The 20,843-nt window shown below is 45.6% G+C and overlaps 2 protein-coding genes across 2 annotated transcripts in view; one reads left to right on the forward strand and one right to left on the reverse strand.

Annotated features, from left to right (window-relative positions):
• Positions 1-713: 713 nt before the first annotated feature.
• Positions 714-6,749, reverse strand: LOC131418868 (ribonuclease H-like). Its single transcript, XM_058563451.1, has 3 exons — positions 6,073-6,749; positions 4,836-4,862; positions 714-726 (listed from the first exon to the last, which is right to left on the reverse strand). The coding sequence occupies exons 1-3, from the start codon at positions 6,699-6,701 to the stop codon at positions 714-716; spliced, it is 669 nt and encodes a 222-aa protein (XP_058419434.1). The 5' UTR covers positions 6,702-6,749.
• A 9,514-nt stretch (positions 6,750-16,263) lies between these two features.
• Positions 16,264-20,843, forward strand: part of LOC131418869 (chondroitin sulfate proteoglycan 4-like) — a 71,105-nt gene continuing 66,525 nt past the window's right edge. The window contains exon 1 of the mRNA XM_058563452.1: positions 16,264-16,306. Within this exon, the coding sequence (XP_058419435.1) occupies positions 16,264-16,306 (43 nt within the window). The remainder of the gene's footprint in view (positions 16,307-20,843) is intronic.

The raw sequence follows: 20,843 nt of genomic DNA on the forward strand, positions 1-20,843 counted from the left end.
TGCCAGTCAAAATGACTCGATTTGAGTATGATCCTTATGTGGGTAGATTTCCTGACCAGACACTGTAAGGAAAGGTCCTTAGAGTCGTATTTACAATTGGGCTTTCCCTAACAACTGACCATTTTAATTTCTCATTATTCTAGAGCCATCTTAACTGCTATGGAAATTGGCCAGAACCCACATTCAGTCTTTGAAGCATTTAAGTGATAGGTTGGAACTAAGTTAAAGTAGATGAGCAAGTGGTGTTCTACAGGGAGATAATTTCTAGTCTCTTTTTGACATTTTGAATGATTTTTCTAAATTAAAAGCTGCAAGTTTATTAGCAATCACCGCCCTGATTTGAGTAAAGAAATTCAAACATTTCAAGTTCCTCTGTGCGCTAATTAAAAGAGCTCTATTTAAATGGCAGAGCTGTCCTGATGCCAATGATGACAAATTAGAATCATAACATTTTGAGCCTGGAGGGAATTTACAGATCATTTAATCCAACACTTTCATTTTATAGGGGGAGAAACTGAAGCTGGCCTAGGGTATGCGACTTGTCATACATCTAGAGGCGGAGCCACAACTCCCACCCATCTGGTCCGGAGTTCTTCACTTCCAAGAAAATCAGCACTACTATGGGCATCGGCGGGATGCTGGAGATTACTAACATGGATAACACAAGTAGTCTTTACCAGTATATATGGCTAAACCCACAGAAGGAAAATAAGTCAGTCTTCAATCCTGAAGGAAAAATAAAAGATAGCTCATTCTTAGGAGTGTGCATCTAGCCAGGGATGCTCAGAGACTGGCCAGAGAAGCCCCATGGGCCTGGCTGGGCTCCCACGTATAACAATGATTTCTCTCCATGAGCCAGGCCCCATGCTCAACACTCAGTTCTCATGAGCTGGCTAAACCACACAACCCATCTATGGGATCAGCATTATTATCTTCATTTTACAGATGAGGAGACTGAAGTTGGGACAATTGAGAGATTTGCCAAAGGTCACTTACTAGTATATGAGCTGGGGTTGCGCTCAGGTCTTTCAAGGCACCAAGTCTGTGTTCTTAACCAGGGATGATGTTTGAGCAGAGGCTCCTTGGGAGACACTGGTGACACTCTGGGGAATCTTGTTCTGCACTGCTTGTGCTTTTAAATTTATGTAGATATCTGAGCCCATGCGAGAAATTCTGCATGCCTCGATCAGCCTGAGCTGAACTGGCCTTTCAGCCCCAGGCAGACTTTTATGACAGAGCCAGCCCGAGGTGGAGCCAACTTCTGTGCTTATTAACTCACATTCCTCATGGAGAGACTTTCCACTTGTCTAGAATTTGAGCCTAAGAATGGTAAAGCTGGAAGGACTGTAGAGATTTGGTGCGATCCCCATGTTTTAAATGGGGCCTGCCCCGTGGCGTAGTGGTTAAGTGTGCGCACTCCACTACTGGTGGCGTGGGTTCGGATCCCGGACGTGCACCGATGCACTGCTTGTCAGGCCATGGCGTGGCGGCGTCCGGTATAAAGTGGAGGAACATTAGTACCGATGTTAGCCCAGGGCCAGTCTTTCTCAGCAAAAAGAGGAGGATTGGCATGGATGTTAGCTCAGAGCTGATCCTCCTCACAAAAACAAAATAAGTAAAAAAAAAATAAGAAGAAGAAGGAAGAAACAGAGGTCCAGTTTGTGTTTACTTTATGCTGAGCTGTAAATGGTGAGAGAACCATAATGGCTCAGAGCAAAAGGTTTGCGCAGACCTGGGAAATCAATCCTTTTTCAGCAGGTTCCCCTTTTAGCTGCTCGCTCATTTCTTGGTTGCCAGTCAGACAACACCGATAAAGTGCACAGCATTTTACAGAGGGGAGGGAGGAGGGCACAAAGGAAATAGAAGATGTAGATGAGAGAGGCCAGGGGCAGAATTACACCAGCCCAGGCAGCTTTAAGGGTTCTTGTGAGAGGTCTAGGGACCCCCTAGCCAGACTCTTTGAGCTAATCTGAAATCCTGTTCTAATTTAGTTTGAAGCTAAAGGACCCAGCGAGGAGAAAAGAGCTGTATAAAATGAGGGTGTTGGACTCATCCACATTAGGCACAAAACCACTGCAGATTTTGGTGGGATCTCTCTGCTCTGCTCCTTTGGTTCCTGGCTCCAAGCTTGGGCCTCAAAAAACCTTAATTAATCCTCACAACAACCATATGAGGTAGGAACTACCATTATGCCCATTTTGCAGACAAGAAACAATGTGGCAGCCATGGTATCATGGTATCATGGCCCAGAGAGGCTAAAGGACTTGTCTTGGGGCACTCAAGGAAAATGGACACAAAGCCAGTGGCCACATTCTTAACCATGACACTGCTGTTTCTAGATCTGGAGGTCTCAGAAGCTCCTTCCAACCCCCACACTTTCTGGCTTTGTGATTATTTGCATATAATCACAGGTTCCCCCATGTACCCACATTAATGAGCAGGTTACTGTTGTGGGCAAGAAGAGCTCAGTCCTCTAGGAAACTGTTTAGAGCCCCCTTCAGAGTTGTCCTGCCCCAGAGCACGGAAGCTTGGATATTTGCCCACTGAGTCCCTCTGTCACTGGTTGAGGGCTGCTCCTGTGAGCATTCCCTTCCGACCTGCCTTGGGCATACATGGGCCAAGCATGTTTCTGGACATAGAGTAATCCCCCATGCAGAGAGGTGCAGGTGCTTGCAGGAGAAAGTCAACAGCATGTAAGGTAATCATGAGTGCCAAGGGCATCTGAACCGGGACAGAGCATGTCCTTGACACTCAGGCTATGAGTCCATCATCAGTCAGCTGGAAATCTGCTCTTCCTCTCAGCGCCTGCAAATTTTTGGCCCGCGGAACACAAATGGGAGTTAGTGAAATGTAAAGCATGCTTGGATTAAAGTTGATTAAAGTTCTTTTGGTCATAAGTAATAGAACCCAATCTGAGCTGCTTAGGTTAAAAGGGGACTTCACTGACTCATGTAATCAAATCTCAGAAAACATAAGGTTAGAGCTGGCCCCGGAGGCCATGCTGCAATCTTCTCTATGTCTGCTTTTTTTTTTTTTTATTGTAAGCTAGGTTCCTTGAAAAAGCAGAGGACTTGGATATCTATAGCTTTCCCTGCTTCCCTTCCAGAGAGGAGCAGACCCTCTTTCCTTAGAAGCCTCACTGAAAGTTTCAAATTGGAACTGATTGGCCCTGCTTTGTGTCAAGTGCCCACCCTCTGACCACTCACTGTGCCCTGGAAAGGTCATGAAAGCTGATGCCACCTCCCATTTTCAACACATGCAGGATGGCGGCAGGAAGTGGGGAGCAGTTCCCCTAGAGAAGTAGGGTGAGGCTCCCAAGAGAATGGAGACCAGTTGAACTCGTAACGCTCAGGAGTAAAACGAATTACAGATTATCTGCTGAAGAAAAGGTCAAAATTGGATTCTATGCTTAAAAAGCATTTCATTACAGAACTAAACTAAGGAAAGGAAGGGGAAATGAAGTCATCTTTAATTTTATTAGGAACAAATAACTAGCATTGATTGCCCTTGTAACACATTGTTATGAGAGGTTCGGGGATTCGATCGGAGACGTAAAAGACACTTTCCACTCCAAACAAATGGACTGAAGGTATATTTTATTATATAGAGGATAGTAAAGGTGATAGTCTGCAAACAGATCTAGATAGGTCAAGCATTAGAAGGAAAAAACATCAGCCCGACTGGAAAGGGAAAACACCCACATCGGCTGAAGAGAAAATGACACAAATCAACCGGAAAGAGAAACACCAGGTTGACCGAAAAGAGAACACATCAAATCAATTACTTCATATCAAATCAATTACTTCACATCAAATCAGTTACTCACAACATCCACGCCCCACTGCCGGGAGAGCCCTGTCAATCGACGCGGCTGGGCAAGGATCACACGTCCTGGGCAAGGTGTCCCTTCCACAGGTGGAACTCTCACCGGGGCTCAGTTTCCAGCAGTTTTTATACCATCAGTAATTTTCAGAGTAAGCAATTACAGAGTTTGCAGAGCAAGCATTTAGTGTTTCCATGCACAAATGGTTATCAGTGGCGTACGTGCACTGAGCCCCCTGGCTAACGTCCCAGCCCAGTAGTTGTGTACGTGCATTGTTCTCTTTGGTTATCGTCTCAGCCCGGCACAGATGGCCAGTCCATTCCGGGCTACGACGCTCCAAGAGCCTTGAAATGTTACAACTTGCAACTCTCTCCGTGGGAGAAAGGCCAGTTCCCGGGAAAAGGCCAGTTCCCACCACACAGAAAGCAGCTTTGTATTTCTTTTTGTGCTGGTGGCTGTAGGTCAATGGAGTGGCCAAACATGGCTGTACTCATGTCAAGACATATTCGGCTGTGGCCGTCTCCATTAACCATAAGACACCATATGCACAGATAATGAACTTTGTACACAAGTACATAAGGCACATCCAAGAATCCAAAATCCAATGACTACAATAATTATAAAACTATCTCACAATAAAGGACCCAAACCCCAAGGTAACCAATCAAATAACCCCTTAGAATATGAAACGTTATTAACTTGATCTTGCAAATCATGTACAGCATCAAAGATAACATTAGATAAGGTAACATTTAGGCCTAACAAACTAGCTTGTAGAAGTCCAGATCAGCCCCCATCAAGGAGGGTAGCAGAAGGCAGGGTAATAGAGAAATTATCTGATATTGCGAAGTTGCTTGCTGTTTCTGAGACCAAATTTCTCGGCCATTCATAGTCCAGGTTATAGGTCCCACGGGTGTAGAGCAGTTGGTCTAACAGTGCAGGGTCAAAGGTTGTCCTACAGAGGCAACTAATGCCTCTGTGTGTAGGTCTGCAGCAGACATGGAGGTGCAGCACAGCATAGCGAACACAGCAGGAGTATCTATTCACGCAAAGAAACAGAATTTTTAGGAACATGATATAACTGTTCATTTTCTGGATACATAACTATGAGTGTTGCAGTGGGCCCTTGGGCCACTACTTCTGCAGCACGGGGAGCCACATTGGGTGGATGTGTCACCCACACCTTTGCTCCAGGTTTCCAACCATCTGTAGACCCAAATCTTTGCATTCCTCTTTTAGTTAATTCACTTGGAGGTTGTCCTTGTGACACATTTGGAGTCAGGAGGGGAAGCACCAATAATTGTCCCACTCGTTCCCCAGACTCTACAGTTAGTACTGTGTCACTACCATTATATAATATAAATTTTATTTCTCCTTGGTAATCTGGATCAATGACTCCTCCCAGTACATTAATACCTTTTGCTGCCAGTCCAGAGCGTCCTTTTAACAAACCAAAGGTATTTTTGGGAAATTGTACCCCTATCCCAGTAGGGACTATAGACTGTTTCTTAGGGGGCAATTGAATAGAATGAACAGTAGATAAATCCAATCCAGCCGCTTCGGCCGTGGCACGAAAAGGCGGTTTAGCAGACTGAGTCAGGGGCCAATAGGTTAAGGTCATAAGCTCATGGGTGGCGGCTGCCACTTCTGTAATCTTTGCTGGTAACAACCTTGACAGAAGAGTCTCATTAGGGCCTAGTGGCCTGTTATTTAACACATTTAGAGCAGTACTTAGATGGTTGTGCCACCCCTTTAATGAGCCATGACCAAGTTTCCTCAATTGTTGTTTAAGCAATCCATTCATTTGTTCTATGAGGCCTGTAGCTTGGGGGTAATAAGGTATATGATAAATCCATTCTATATAATTTTCCTTGGTATGAGTTTGAATCAACTTACCTGTAAAGTGGGAACCGTTGTCACTCTGAATTTGCCTTGGTGTTCCATAATATAACTTAATTATATCTAATAATTTTATGGCACTCTATTGAGTGGCCACTTTAGCTGGTATAGCCAATAAATAACCAGAATATGTATCAACAGCAGTGCAGGCATAAGTAGATCCACAAGAATTTGGCAATGGTCCAATAAAATCTATTTGCCATGTATGGGTGGGAAATAATCCCTTTTGGATATGACCTTGGTAGGGGTGTGGAACTCCCCATTTATTTAACTGTTGGCATAACTGACATTGTTGTACTGCAGTGGCAATATCATCATGGGTGACAAGGATTCCCCTTTGTTGTGCCCACCTGTATGAAGCTTGTTCTCCCAAGTGTCCACTCTTTTCGTGGACCCATTGTGCTAAGCCTGGGTTGTGCGTTGCACGAATCTGCACCAGCTGATTAGCATGAGAATTATGCTTTCGTTCTGCAGAAATTAAAGAACTGTGAGCATCAACATGAAATACAGTAACAATCGTGTTTTGACACCATAACCATATGTCTTCCCATAATTTCTTTCCCCATATTTCTTTATCATTAATTTTCCAATCATGTTTTTTCCATTGTGGCATCCACATTGCCAAACCTTGTGCCACTGCCCATGAATCAGTATATATATGACATTGTTGCCCCTGTTCTTGTTGAAGTGCCTGATACACCGCATAAAGTTCAGCATATTGGCTACTCATATTATCTCCAGTGGTGACAATTGTTTGTTGGGTGGATGGGTTATAGGCAACTGCTTTCCATTTCCGTGAGCTCGATATCATTTTGGCAGAACCATCCGTAAACCAGGTATGTTTTTGTTGTTCTTCAGTCAATTGGTCATATGAGACACCCCATTTAACAGGAGATTCTGTTATATCAGTAATCAAATCAGGGACGGCAGCTTGAATAGCCGGAGTCACTTTGTTTAGCTCTCTGTAATCTACAGTCATTCTCCATGTCCCATCACCTTTTTTAACAGGCCAGATAGGATTATTCCAGGCTGTAGTTACTCTGCGAAGGATTTTACAGCCAAATAATCTTCTATGGTCTCAGATATTTCTTGTTGTCCTCCAGGGATGCGATACTGTCTTTGATTGATCACTTGTGTGGCAGGTGGAATTTCTACTTCATGATGCAAACATCCCACAATTACAGCATTAATATGAAAAGACAAAGCTCTAATAGCAAATTGGTATTGTCCATCAGCCAAATTTAATGTCAATCCTTTTAGAATATCAATCCCAATTATATATTCTGGTATTGGCACAATCATAACTAGATATGTGCGCCGGGGTAGTTGCCCAATTTGCATAGAAAGATTAGTGGTAACTGCCTGGATTTCTTTTCCTCCCAATCCAGTTATCAGAATTGATGTACCTTGAAACTTAGTTGGATTCCCATAGATAAGGGTGGCCTCTGCCCCTGTATCTACAAGTGCCTTCACACTAGTTGTAGATCCATTCTTCCAAAATATTTTAATTGGTACATGTGGTCTAATATCTTTTCTTATAGTGGCACTAATCGATACAGAGGTTTGGCCTTCCCCTCAATCACATAAGTCAGCAAGAAGAGGATCCAAGGGAGGAGGTAGTGCACTAGGTGCAGTAGGCACTGGGTTGGAAGCATCCTCTATACTGTCCCTTCTATTCACTTGTTTTACATTCAGCCCTTTTTCTTTATATAGTTTCCATAATTCTCTAGTGTCAACTCCATCAATCTGGTCTTTAGGTACTCCTGCCTGGAGTAGGGCCAAAAACATATCACCTCGAGTCATTTTATCCTTTTTAAAGAATGTTTCTCTTTTTTCCCTTCTTGGAGAGTTTTCAGTTGTCTGCCAGTCTCCCAAGTCTGCTAGCTGCATAATCTTATCTGCAAGTGTTGATATAGGACTTTCAGTTTCATTCATGAGAAGGGTTGTGATTATTTGTTTGTATGCCGGAGGTGCAGTTTTTATCAACTTGTTTCGCACCTGAACACTTAAAGTCATTTCATTTAAAGCTTCACCACACCCCAGAAACACAGCCCGTTTCATGGTTTCTTCTCTCATCTTTTGAACACAATCTTTTAAAGTATACCATGGTCTGTTAGTGTCTGGCCACATATCATCCGTGGGGTATTTATCTTGAGCTCCTTTTACTGCAAGAGCCAATAAAGTTGTACCATCAGTGTCTTGTCCACGATCATTTGGGGGGTGAGCATTCATGCTCCAGTCTCTGAAAGCTCCCCGTATTACTGGCTCATTGGACAAAATTACAAATTTAAAAGCATCTCCTGCATCCAGATTAATTCCCGTAGCGCCCATATCATATAGGCGAACAAGCCAGGTTATAATGGCTTCTCCAGGCTTTTGTGTAGCCCGGGCTAAAACATCAGAAATTTCTTGTTGGTTAAAATCCTCAATCACATCTTTCCTTACAGGATGATTACCATCCATTTCCATCCGCCGACGGCGAAGAGGACGTGCCTCTGTGCGTTTGGGCGGTTTTTCCTCTTCCTCATAATCAGTTTCAGAATCATCATCCCAGATATCACCATCCCATGTGTCCGGGTCCCACTTAGGACCGGCCGATGCTATGGCCATATGAACTTTTCGTTCGTTTACCTTTCCTCTCCTCTTTCTGTATTTATATTTGGCAACTCTTACAGCAGCCTTTTCTGCTATAGCTTGGTAGTTACAAGCCTGATCTCCCAGTGCAAGATATTGACATTGAATCATAGCCAAGCGAGACTGCAAATCTAAATTTTCTTTTCCCGAGAGTGCCTTCTCTGTCTGTATCTTATCCCTATCTTCTATAGCCCGGCGATAAGCAGTCAACAAACACCAACCTCGCCATGCCAAAAAAGAAACATCATCTTTCGCTTTTCTTTCCACCGTCTGCAAAGCTTTGGTCACATCCAACGGTTCAAATCGTCGCAGGCGAGCATCCCAAGCTTCACATAACCCTGACCTGCGAGCCCACTCCCCAGCCAGAGTGCAAAAGGGAGGGTCCTCCCATCCTGGAATTTCTTCCACCTTGACTTCAGGCAACTGTAAATCTGAATATTCCTTTTCCAAGAGTGCCTTCTCTATCTGTATCTTATCCCTATCTTCTATAGCCCGGCGATATTCCTTTTCCAAGAGTGCCTTCTCTGTCTGTATCTTATCCCTATCTTCTATAGCCCGGCGATATTCCTTTTCCAAGAGTGCCTTCTCTGTCTGTATCTTATCCCTATCTTCTATAGCCCGGCGATATTCCTTTTCCAAGAGTGCCTTCTCTGTCTGTATCTTATCCCTATCTTCTATAGCCCGGCGATATTCCGTTTCCAAGAGTGCCTTCTCCGTCTGTATCTTATCCCTATCTTCTATAGCCCGGCGATAAGCAGTCAACAAACACCAACCTCGCCGTGCCAAAAAGGAAACATCATCTTTCTCTTTCCTTTCCACCGTCTGCAAAGCTTTGGTCACATCCAACGGTTCAAATCGTCGCAGACGAGCATCCCAAGCTTCACATAACCCTGACCTATGAGCCCACTCCCCAGCCAGAGTGCAAAAGGGAGGGTCCTCCCATCCTGGAATTTCTTCCACCTTGACTTCAGGCAACTGTAAATCTGAATATTCCTTTTCCAAGAGTGCCTTCTCTATCTGTATCTTATCCCTATCTTCTATAGCCCGGCGATATTCCTTTTCCAAGAGTGCCTTCTCTGTCTGTATCTTATCCCTATCTTCTATAGCCCGGCGATATTCCTTTTCCAAGAGTGCCTTCTCTGTCTGTATCTTATCCCTATCTTCTATAGCCCGGCGATATTCCTTTTCCAAGAGTGCCTTCTCTGTCTGTATCTTATCCCTATCTTCTATAGCCCGGCGATATTCCGTTTCCAAGAGTGCCTTCTCCGTCTGTATCTTATCCCTATCTTCTATAGCCCGGCGATAAGCAGTCAACAAACACCAACCTCGCCGTGCCAAAAAGGAAACATCATCTTTCTCTTTCCTTTCCACCGTCTGCAAAGCTTTGGTCACATCCAACGGTTCAAATCGTCGCAGACGAGCATCCCAAGCTTCACATAACCCTGACCTATGAGCCCACTCCCCAGCCAGAGTGCAAAAGGGAGGGTCCTCCCATCCTGGAATTTCTTCCACCTTGGCTTCAGTTACCTTTCGTTTGAATAGGAAAGGCATCTCCTTAATCGAATCCTGCTCACAGCGCCAATTATGTTATGAGAGGTTTGGGGATTCGATCAGAGACGTAAAAGACACTTTCCACTCCAAACAAATGGACTGAAGGTATATTTTATTATATAGAGGATAGTAAAGGTGATAGTCTGCAAACAGATCTAGATAGGTCAAGCATTAGAAGGGAAAAAAACATCAGCCCGACTGGAAAGGGAAAACACCCACATCGGCTGAAGAGAAAATGACACAAATCAACCGGAAAGAGAAACACCAGGTTGACCGAAAAGAGAACACATCAAATCAATTACTTCATATCAAATCAATTGCTTCACATCAAATCAGTTACTCACAACATCCACGCCCCACTGCCGGGAGAGCCCTGTCAATCGACGCGGCTGGGCAAGGATCACACGTCCTGGGCAAGGTGTCCCTTCCACAGGTGGAACTCTCACCGGGGCTCAGTTTCCAGCAGTTTTTATACCATCAGTAATTTTCAGAGTAAGCAATTACAGAGTTTGCAGAGCAAGCATTTAGTGTTTCCATGCACAAATGGTTATCAGTGGCGTACGTGCACTGAGCCCCCTGGCTAACGTCCCAGCCCAGTAGTTGTGTACGTGCATTGTTCTCTTTGGTTATCGTCTCAGCCCGGCACAGATGGCCAGTCCATTCCGGGCTACGACGCTCCAAGAGCCTTGAAATGTTACAACTTGCAACTCTCTCCGTGGGAGAAAGGCCAGTTCCCGGGAAAAGGCCAGTTCCCACCACACAGAAAGCAGCTTTGTATTTCTTTTTGTGCTGGTGGCTGTAGGTCAATGGAGTGGCCAAACATGGCTGTACTCATGTCAAGACACACATGCATTAACATTTCATCAAACACCAATGTTGCAGAAACCACAACCCAGGAAATGTGGCCCAGAGAAGATGATCTAGAAGGCCCTGGGCTCTTGTGGGTCAAACCTCGTCCTCATCAGCCCCTGCTCGAGTCCATTTTTACCAGAAGTCTCAGACCTGGGTGGAGGCTCTTCCTCTCTATGAGCATGTGCCTCAAATCAGGAGGTGAGTGTTCCCGCACATGATTCGTGGGTGTTGATTAATTCCTCTGATAGTTGCTCCAAAAATTCAATGAAATTACTTTGCAGGACCGTCTTTTAAAATAAATAAAAATAAGGCTCACATCTGAGAAGGAACAATTATGTCATCTTCTCTCCTTCATTCCTATTCATCCAATACGTATTTGCTGATGCCTATGCACCAGGTATACATTGGGGATACAGCAATAAGCAAAACAAAGCCCCCGCTCTCTTGGAGCTCACTGGAATCAGGGGAACCAGCTGCCTTAAGGCCATGTTAGGATCCTACCTCCTCCAGGAATCCTCCTCCCTCCTACCAACTCTTCTAGCCTCCGTTTCTCACCATCGCCTGCTCACACACTTAACTCCATGGCAGATCTTGGGCAAGCAGGGCGAGGGCCACGTACTCTCTGCCCGGTGGCGCCTGCGTGGGCGCTGGGACCCCAGCACCAGCTTGGTTTGATTTTGCCACGGTTTCAGGGAGAAGGCCTGGCCCGCGCCGCAAGTCACGGAGTGATCCAGAGTGCTGATGGAGCGCGACAGCTGCAGGTTGCAAATGGCTCTCCCCGCCCCGGTCCAGCCCCCGAGCGCGTTGGGGGCGGCGCCCCCTTGCCAGGCTCCCCCGGCCGCGGGCGGGGAGGGGCCGGCGCAGGTAGCTCGGCCGCCGCCGCGGAGTGAGCGCGGGGCGCGGGGCCGCCGCGGTGGGATGGGGCGGCTCGGGGCCCGCCGCCTCGTCCTGCTCGCCGCCTGCCTGGGGCTCTGCAGGGCGCTCGGAGGTATGCGCCCCAAACTTCCCCTCCCCGTCCCTTCCCCGGCCGGCGGCGCGCGGAGCCCGCTAGGAGAGGGGGGCGAGCAGGCGGGCCGGGTGGAGGCCGCGGGCAGGGAGCCCCTGCGCTTCGGGGCCCGGAAACGCTGCGGCCGGGCTAGGGCCGCGGCGACCCTGACTTCAACTCTCCGGCGGGGCATTCCGGAGCTTGGCGGCCGGAGGAGGGGACTGCTCGGCCCTGCGCAGTGGTGTCGGCGCCGCCGCGGAAAACTGCCACCCCCCAGCCCCGCGCGCCCGGGCCCCTCGGAGGCGGCCCGTTGGGGGAGCCGCCAGGCAGGGCCCTGTTGCTGACCTCCGGCGGCCCTGGCCGCGGATTTGGGGTTTCGCAGCTGGACTCCTGGTTGCACTCCGACGAGCAGAATGAACTATTCCTGCTGTCCTCCCTTCGGTTCCTTTTCCGCTCAGCCCCTTCCCCAGGCCCTGTGAGAGGTACTGGGCTGCACGTGACCGTCAGGGGTTTGGAAGCCTTAAACTCATCCCTGAAATCCTTTGGTCGCTGACCTGTTGTTCCTTAAGTCCTTCCATGTGTCCGCTTAAATTTTCTGGACCCAATTCGCTGAAAGTGCTGTACATTTCTATGGCGCCTCTCAGAAGTCAAAGATTCCTAATAACAGCATAATTATTGAGACTTTTTACATAATTGAGCCCTGCACTTGGGCCTTCCCGCCTCCATGGCGCTTTGAAGTTTAATTCAGTTCAACAAAAGACTTCCTTTGAGACTTTTTTAGAGAATACATTCTAAATCAAAGGCCTTGTGTCTCTTTGCAGTATTCAGATTAAATGCTGAACACTCATTTACTTCATTTTAGGCGTAGACACATAGTGTCATTGCTGCCTACACTGAGGATTTCGATGGGAGCTTTGGAGTAATGTTCCAGAGGTGACCCGCACCTGTAGGCAGGGACACCTCGCTCTCACCCCTCTTGCTCCAGGTCTGATTCCAGCACCTCCGGCTCTGCTCTAATCCTACTGTTTGTGGACCCATCCAGCTCCTCCCTCCTCATCTTCCTCCTTCCTTCCTGATTCTTCCTCTGCCCCCTCCCTTGCCCCTTCCTGCCTGGCTTGCAGGGCAGATTGGGCCAGGAACTGGAGGTCTGGGGCTGCTGTGACTGTGGATTTGATGTGGCCTTGAGGGGGAAGGTGCGAGTTGCAGACGGAAGAGATCTGAGAGGGCAGTGAATGGCATTGGAGGACAGGTTCGGTGGTGAAGGGGGCTGAGCCAGTGATCTGGATGGTCAGTGTAGGGTGGTGAAAAGCCCATGGCTTGGGAGTCAGATGGACTTGGGCTTCAATATGGGTGCTGTCATATATTCTCAGAGTGACTTTGGGCAAGTTACTTCACTTCTCTAGGTCTTGATTTTGCCTTTGTAAAATTGGGATGATATCTTCTTCAGAGGGACTTGAATAAAATGTGTGTGTAAGACATTCTAGCAGCCTGAGAACTATTTAATAAAGTCTCATTTCCCTCCTTTCCTGCTCACTACCCTCTTTCCTCTTCGTCTGTGCAATTAACTTGCTGTGAGGCAAAGAGCCAGTATGGGTTAGACTTCCATTTAAGGGTATAGAATGTGGATGGAGGAGGTTTATTGAATAAAAAGTTCTATAGCACATACTTTAATGTATGTACTGTTCTTCACCCTTGGCTCTAATTGCATGGCAAATGCAGTAGTCCCCCTTTATCTGCAGGGGATATGTTTCAAGACCCCCAGTGGAAGCCTGAAACCACGGATAGTACTGAACCCTGTGTATACATTACTATGTTTTTTCCTATGCATACACACCTATGATAAATTTTAATTTATAAATTAGGCTCAGTAAGTGATTAACAATAATTCATAATAAAGTAGAACAATTATAACAATATACTGTAATGAAAGTTATGAGAATATGGTCTCTCTCAAAATATCCTACTGTATTGTACTCACCCTTCTTGTGATGGTGTGAGAAGATACAATGCCTGTGATGAGATGAAATGAGGTGAATGACGGAGGCATTGTGACGTAGCATTGTGGGCAGGACAAAGCCCGAGGGTGAGAGATTTCATCACGCTACTCAGAATGGCGTGCAATTTAAAACTTATGAATTGTTTATTTATGGAATTTTCCCTTTAATATTTTCAGTCCATGGTTGACCATGGGTAACTGAAACCACGGAAAGCAAAACCATGGATAAAGGGAGACTACTGTGTTGGATACCGGAAGTCTTACCAAAAGCTGCTTTGGGGGAGTGTGAAGAATATTTTCGTGAGTAGCCAGATGTGTGATCTGAATTTAGGTTTCTTCCTTATCTCCTTGGCCGATTCAGGCTGTTGCTTTGAAGAATCTAGTTGTCAAAGACTTAGGTGAACACTGCTTTCAGTCCTTAGAAGACACAGGGTGATGTATCCTCAGCTTGGCGAGTCTCACCACAGCAGGATGCCACCTTTGGGAGACAGAGATGGTCTCAGTAAGAGTATCTTTGTCATACACCTCCAGTGTATCTCTATTTGTTAATCAGATATCAATACGACTGTCACTAACCGCTTCCTCGTGGTACAGCACTAGACCCATGTTGTCAATAGTTCGATAATTTCTCATTTTTTGACTACCTTCTTATCAGATCTCGTTAGTGTATTATTGCTTTGACTTTGTAACAGGGCTGATGAAGAGCTTGTACTGGAAGGGAAGACGGGCCAGCACCATCAGTTCCTCTGCATGTACTGGTCCTTGCATCTTTAATCTGTGCCTTGTTTGCAGGAATTTTTAAAAGAAACTGATCCTTTTTGTGAGGATTTGTTTAGTTATGTGAGATAATATGATTGTAAACCCAGTTAACCAGGCAAACCCAGGTGTGGTGTGTCATTGAATGGAGAAAGAGAGAGACTGAGGGCTCCGCCGTCAACCCTTCTGCGCTGCAGAACTCCCGCTCCTCCTCTGGGGAGACTTGTGTACCCAGCAGGCGAGCCACATGGCTGGTCTCACATGCCAACTGAGGCAGGATGCCAATCAGTCTGTAAATCGGAGATGAATAAAGCCTCAGTACTCCAACCCTTGGAGTCCTAATGTTTTCTTCTGGCTCTGCAGTGAGTATCTTGGCACCCGCTTTGCCATTTCTGCCTGAAGCTGTGGTGCCCAAACCCAAACGCTTAACAGTGGCCATTGTGTCACGGTGAGCCAAGCAACAGCTGGTGTGGCAGGAGGTGACACGGAGTAGGGACCCCTGGAGCTGGAGCATCCACACTCCACTCATGGTCACTGTGCCGTGGGAGTAAATGGGTCCCAGGGTAGCCTGCGCGCCTGATTTACGCAGGGAAGCCAGAAAGTCCAGGTTTTTATTTAAAATCTCTTTTATTTAAAAAATATTTTAAATTTAATTAAAAAAAATAGAGCTGTATGGGCCATACAGAGCACAAACAAAACTCATACCCTCTGCTTCAGGGGCCCTAGTGCTACTGCTTTATCCCCCTCTGTATCCCCAGCACTTAGTCCAGTACCCACAGATGATAGGTGCTCAATAAATATGAGTGACTGAATGACAGAATACTCCTGGGATTTGTGGAAAGCAGAATAACAGGACATGGACTATGTTGCTTTACATGGCAAAAGGGACTTTGCAGATGTGATCAGATTAAGGATTTTGAGATGAGGGGACTATCCTGGAGTATCTGGGAGGTTCTAAATGCAATCACAAGGGTATTATAAGAGGGAGGCAGGAGAGTCAGAATCAGAGAAGGAGATGATATGATGCAAGCAGAGGTCAGAGTGATGTGATTGCTGGCCCGGGCCACCAGTCAAAAAGTGTGGCCCTGTCTAGAAGCTGGAAAAGGCAAGGAAACGGATTCTCCCTTACAGCCTCCAGAAGGACTGCAGCCCTGCAGACACCTTGATTCAAGATCTTTGAGACCTGTTTTGGACTTCTAACATCCAGAAATGTAAGACAATAAATCTGTGTCATTTTAAGCCATTAAATTTGTAATAATTTCTTACAGCAGCAATAGGAAACTTATACAGGGAGTTTCTGTCCTAGTAAAAGAGATAACACAAGGGCCATACAACTCTGGCAGGGGCAGAAGATGGCACATGCCATCAGAGGAATGAGGGGCTAGGGGCTTTAGGGAAGAGTCTCATCTCTGTGGGGAGTGAGCTTGGCTCCCGCAGTCACCCCAAACCCTGTGGCTGGGACCTGGAAAGCTCCCAGACAGTGGGGCAGCAAACACAGAAACACATAAATGCCACACATGGAGCATCCAGGATAGGACATAGGCTCTGTAGTCATTAAGGAGGGAGTTGTCAGCTCAACCAGGACTGCCTCACTGCTTCATTAGAGGGGTGCTACAAGGAATCCACAGAGTCTACAGGAATAGCTCCCCCTGGAGTTGTGCGGGGCACAGTTTGCAGGGCCATATGCAGCAGGCTGGAGAATGCCCCATGGGAGGGCATAAGATCAGGGTAAGTGCTGGTTTTCTCTTTGCAATCTGAGCAGTTGGCATGGAGACTAATGTTTGGGGAGTGAATGAAAAACGAGAGTCTGGTGAGTCCTGTTCTGTGACAGCAAGAATTCCAGGGCTGTGGATTGCTCTGGCTCTACCTGGAAACCCAGTCTTTGCATCCTCACTGTGGTCCTGGGCCTACTACCTGCTCCTCCGCCACCCTCCCAACAGTGTCAGCAACACATTTAGCATAGAGATGTGGTGCCAGAGGCCCCTTCCCACCCCTGCAGCCCACTGAACACCTGGTCAACTGCCCATCCTGCAGGCTGGGAGTAAATATCTCTTCCCTCATTGATTTTCTGTCCCAACTTAACTGTTAGTGGACCTGAGTTTTGTGGGAGAGACTTTTAGAACTTTCTCTGTTGGGGTTTGCTTTCAATGAATAAAGGGGGTTGGGCATCCCAGGGCATGTTAGGTGTTTGTGCTGAGTTGTTTCATACTTGTAAGTTTTCTTCTTTCTCAGAGTGCTCTGGATAAAGTTAGTTATCTCTTGAATAAATATTCAACTTCAGTTTGATAAAGCATGTAACACTGATATCATAGTAAAACACTGTAGAGATTCTTAAGAATAGATTTGTGGGTAGAAAATAGAAAATGTGGCTTTCCTTTCTAGGTGAAGTTACTCCACTCAAATGGTACAGCGTGAGTAAGAGCTGTTTTATAATGTTAGACCTCCTCTTAGGACTTCATCTTAGGACTTTGTATAATGCAAGTACTCTAGCAGAGAAGTTTTGTTTTTGTTTTTTATTTTAATCTTAAAAATAAGCTTCTACACATATCATCTGTAGAACATATTTGGAAGAAAAGCAGTATCTAAAGAGACACAATGTAAAATTACCAAAAATATTGTATTATGAAAAGGCAATTCTAATTTTCAGTGAAAGCAAACAGTTCTGAAATCTTTTTTTGAAATACTTTCCTAATCGGTTTCCATCCTACTCTCGTTTTGCCCTCACATAGTGACCAGACCTATCTTTCTAAAACACAGAATTGATATGTCTTTTCCCAACTGAAAACCACTAATGCTTCCTCACTGTCTGCAGAATAAGGTTCAACCTTCCTAAGATGCTTTGTAAGGCCCCCCGCTGAGTGGGCCCCTGCCCACAGGTATCCTGTTGGTCAGTCAGCCGTTTGCTCCCCAAATGTTCACTGAGAAGTTCTTACCATATATGTGCCAACAAAACAAAGCAAGATGAAACCGAAGCTTCTCTCCTGTGGTCCCCCTCTCAGGAAGTGGATACCCAGCCAGAAATCTGGAAATTAATCTGGATTTCCCTTTTGTCTTTCCTCTTTTCCATCCCCTGACAGTCCTACTTTTTAAATATCTCTTGAACCCACCCACTTCTCCCACTGTCTGCTTCCCGCACCCTAGTCATCCTTTTGAGTCCATTCTCTGCATTTCAGCCAGAGTCATCTTCTAAACTGCCATCTGATCCTGTCATTTCCCTGTTTGATCTCTTTATGGCCCTCTTTGGATAGTCTGAACTCTTCAACTTGGCTTCCAAAGCCATCATTTATTCAGTGCCTACATGTGCCAGGCTTTGTTGTAGACACTGAGAACTGAGCAGTGATCAAGACTACCAAAGTCTCCTGACCTCAAAATCTTACATTTTTTTTTGGGTGGTGTGGTATAAGAGCCGAAATAATAACCAAGAAAACAAGTAAAGGTAATCAGAGATTATGATAAGGGCCTTGAAAGGAGTAGCCAGCCACTGGGTATGTGTATTTGCAAGCGCGTGTGCGCACACATTCACTTTAAATTGAAAGTTCGTGGAAGGCCTTTCAGATGAACGTGATGGCATTAGCCTTCTGACCGTTTGCCCCGACCTGTCACACCTCTGCAGCTTTCACCTTGGTTCCCCCTCCTCACACTGTGCTCAGCCAGACTGGCCCTTTGGTTCCTTGCAGTCACCTCTTTCTTTCTCTCTTACTTCTCCCCTCTTTTTCCTCTCCTTTTCCTCTCCCCTATCCCTCACCAACTCTTCCTAGAAGCCATTATCTTACTTGAAATACCCTTACTGCACCCCCCTTGACTAGGTCTACCAGTTACTATTTAATATTTCCCAGTTAATAATCAAGCAACTGTAATTGCTTGGTTAGTGGTCTACCTCATTTACCGTTGAATCCCCAGAACAAAACACTTGGTGTATTTGTGGACAGAATGAGTGTACATAGGATGGGACACTTAGATCTGCAGGGAGAGACACTTTATAGTTACATCGTTCCTTCTCTCATACCCTCGCCAGGCCCCAAACAAGCTTCTGTTGTACCAACTCTGTAATATCACTTGGATGCCCTCTTCTTTCCGAGCACCTTTCTCCTCAGATAGATTGCAAGCCCCTTTGTCTTATTAATTGCCTACCTCCAACTCCTGATTATACTTGGCACACAGTAGGTGCTCAATGTGTAGTAAACCAAAAAAACTCAAACACAAAACCAAAATCAAACAAAAACTCAGAAAGATGTAGTTTGGAGGAAGGAAATGGGAACCAATTCTAAGGTAGATAAAATAAATAAAATAATCACTCTCCTGGGAGAAATTACTGAGAAACATAAACGCTTCCCTTACATGAAAAGTATTTTACCTACCTTACTGGCAAACTATGACTTCCATTCAACCATTTCACCTTTTATGTTAGCACACAAAACCAGGAAGTTGCTCTGATCTTTGTTCAACTTGCTTTGCTACACACATATAGTACTGAAATCCACCTTTTCCTTTGCTGCAGGTAGAGATCTTTCTTTTTCTGGGAACAAGTTTTCCTTCTGCTTCTATTTGCTTTTTATTGTTATTTTGAGGCACTTACTAAGGGCCACAAAAGTGGGGGTCAATTTGGAAGTATGTGAGGACAGAACTGGCTTCAGGCTGTCAAACCAGAAGTTTTAAACCTGCTTCCTTGTTTTTCCCCTGAGGCGATGGAAATTTCTAGCCACCAGCTGGGACTGGAATTGATTTAGTGCCAGAGAGGTGAAACATGGGAAAATATAAGGATATTGTTTATTAACATTACTTAGTCATTCTCAGCAGTAGGTTTTATGATTTAGAAAACATTTCCTGGTTTTGAAAACTTAACAATACAGCCTCGAAGTCTGTCAAAAATTGGAGTGAGGGGAATTCAGTAATGGGAAGGCCAGGAGGATAAACCAGGATAACTAGTGGGTTTTTAATTGTGTGTTTTGACTTTGTGACCTTATCTCTACATTCTAGTTTTATTGAGTTTAATTATTAACTGCTGTTTTTAACTAGAGAAAAGGGAGCGTCTGCATATCTGAAAAAGTCTGTAGAGATCCTATTCATTCTCTGTGTCAACTCCCTTTCTTGGTAAAAGCACTGGACTGGTGGTTGGGAATGCTTGGTTTTTGTCTTACTCTGTTTCTAACTGTTGATTCTATGTAAGTCCCTAAGCATCTCTAGGCCTGAGCTTACTCAACTAGTAATGAAGGTCTACTAGGTTAGTTCAGTTTGGTTCAATAAATGCTTGCTTGCTGCCTACCTATCTTAGCTTGAGCTCCTGAGAGAGAGGCTTAGGCAGGGATTCTAGTGCAAATGAATTACTGAGTGATCACCACCAGCAGGAACTGTGAGGAAGTCATGGAAGCAGGATAGGGCAGGAGAAGAAGCCAAGCAAAGATGTGGTTTCAGCTGATCTAATCTCAGCCTGAGCCCAGAGAGGCTCTGCAATATGAATGGCAACACAGAATTCTACATGTTTTAGACATCTCTTTCAATCCAGTTAATGCCTATAGGTGGCCCTTCAGGGCAGGGGGTGTAACGTCACTGGAATTTCTGGATAATGTGGTTAATCAGCTGGAGGATGAGTGCACCAGCCTATCAAAGGGGATCTAAATGGGGCACCAACAGAATCTGTTACACTACCTGTGTGCCAGGCACTCTGATAAGTATTGAGAGACAAAGATAGAAAAGATATGGTCCCTCATCATAGGAAACTGATGGAATAGTGCAGAAGATAGAGGAATAAACAAGTAATTTCAATACAGCATGGTAAATGCTAGGATAAATGAATGCACAGAGTGTTGTGGAAACAAAGAGGAGAGGCAGACATTGCAGGTTCCTCAGGAAGCAGACTCTAAGATGGAGATTAATATGCAGGAACTTTATTAGGGAATGTCCTTGGGATCAACATTTGAGGAAGGGAAGGGAGCTGGATTGGGAAAAGAGATGTCAACCTGCAGTGTAGTCTCAATGGAAACCTCAGCTGAACTTGAGGGGAGTTCTGAAGATGGTGGGTCTATCTCCAGCAGCATTCATAGCAGAAGGGTAGAAAGCCCTTTATTCCTGAAGGGTGCGTCATGGACTCTACCAGTCTACCTCTTGCATCACCTGGATCCTCTTCTTCATGTAAATCCTGGGAACAGTGCTTGGGTGATAATCTTCATGTTCCTCCTTATCCATTACAGATCCATTTACCCTCAGCTGGCATCTCTGCTGGTCTCAGTGGCTACCTGATGATGTGATTCAGACTCTCATCCCTGAGGTGTCTGAGCTCCTGTCAACATGCTCTTCTTAGGACAGGGTGACTGCACTTATTTATTTACTGCCAAAGAAGCACCAAGAGG

This window comes from Diceros bicornis, chromosome 20 (genome assembly GCF_020826845.1).
Source record: "Diceros bicornis minor isolate mBicDic1 chromosome 20, mDicBic1.mat.cur, whole genome shotgun sequence".
NCBI lineage: Eukaryota > Metazoa > Chordata > Mammalia > Perissodactyla > Rhinocerotidae > Diceros > Diceros bicornis.

What these genes read in the sequence shown, in the direction of transcription:
- LOC131418868 (XM_058563451.1), bottom strand. Translation starts at nt 6,701, where the DNA reads ATGACTGTAGATTACAGAGAGCTAAACAAAGTGACTCCGGCTATTCAA. An exon ending in GGAGAACAAGCTTCATACAG is followed by an intron (nt 4,863 to 6,072) that starts GTGGGCACAACA and finishes TTGCGTGAATAG; the next exon opens with ATACTCCTGCTGTGTTCGCT.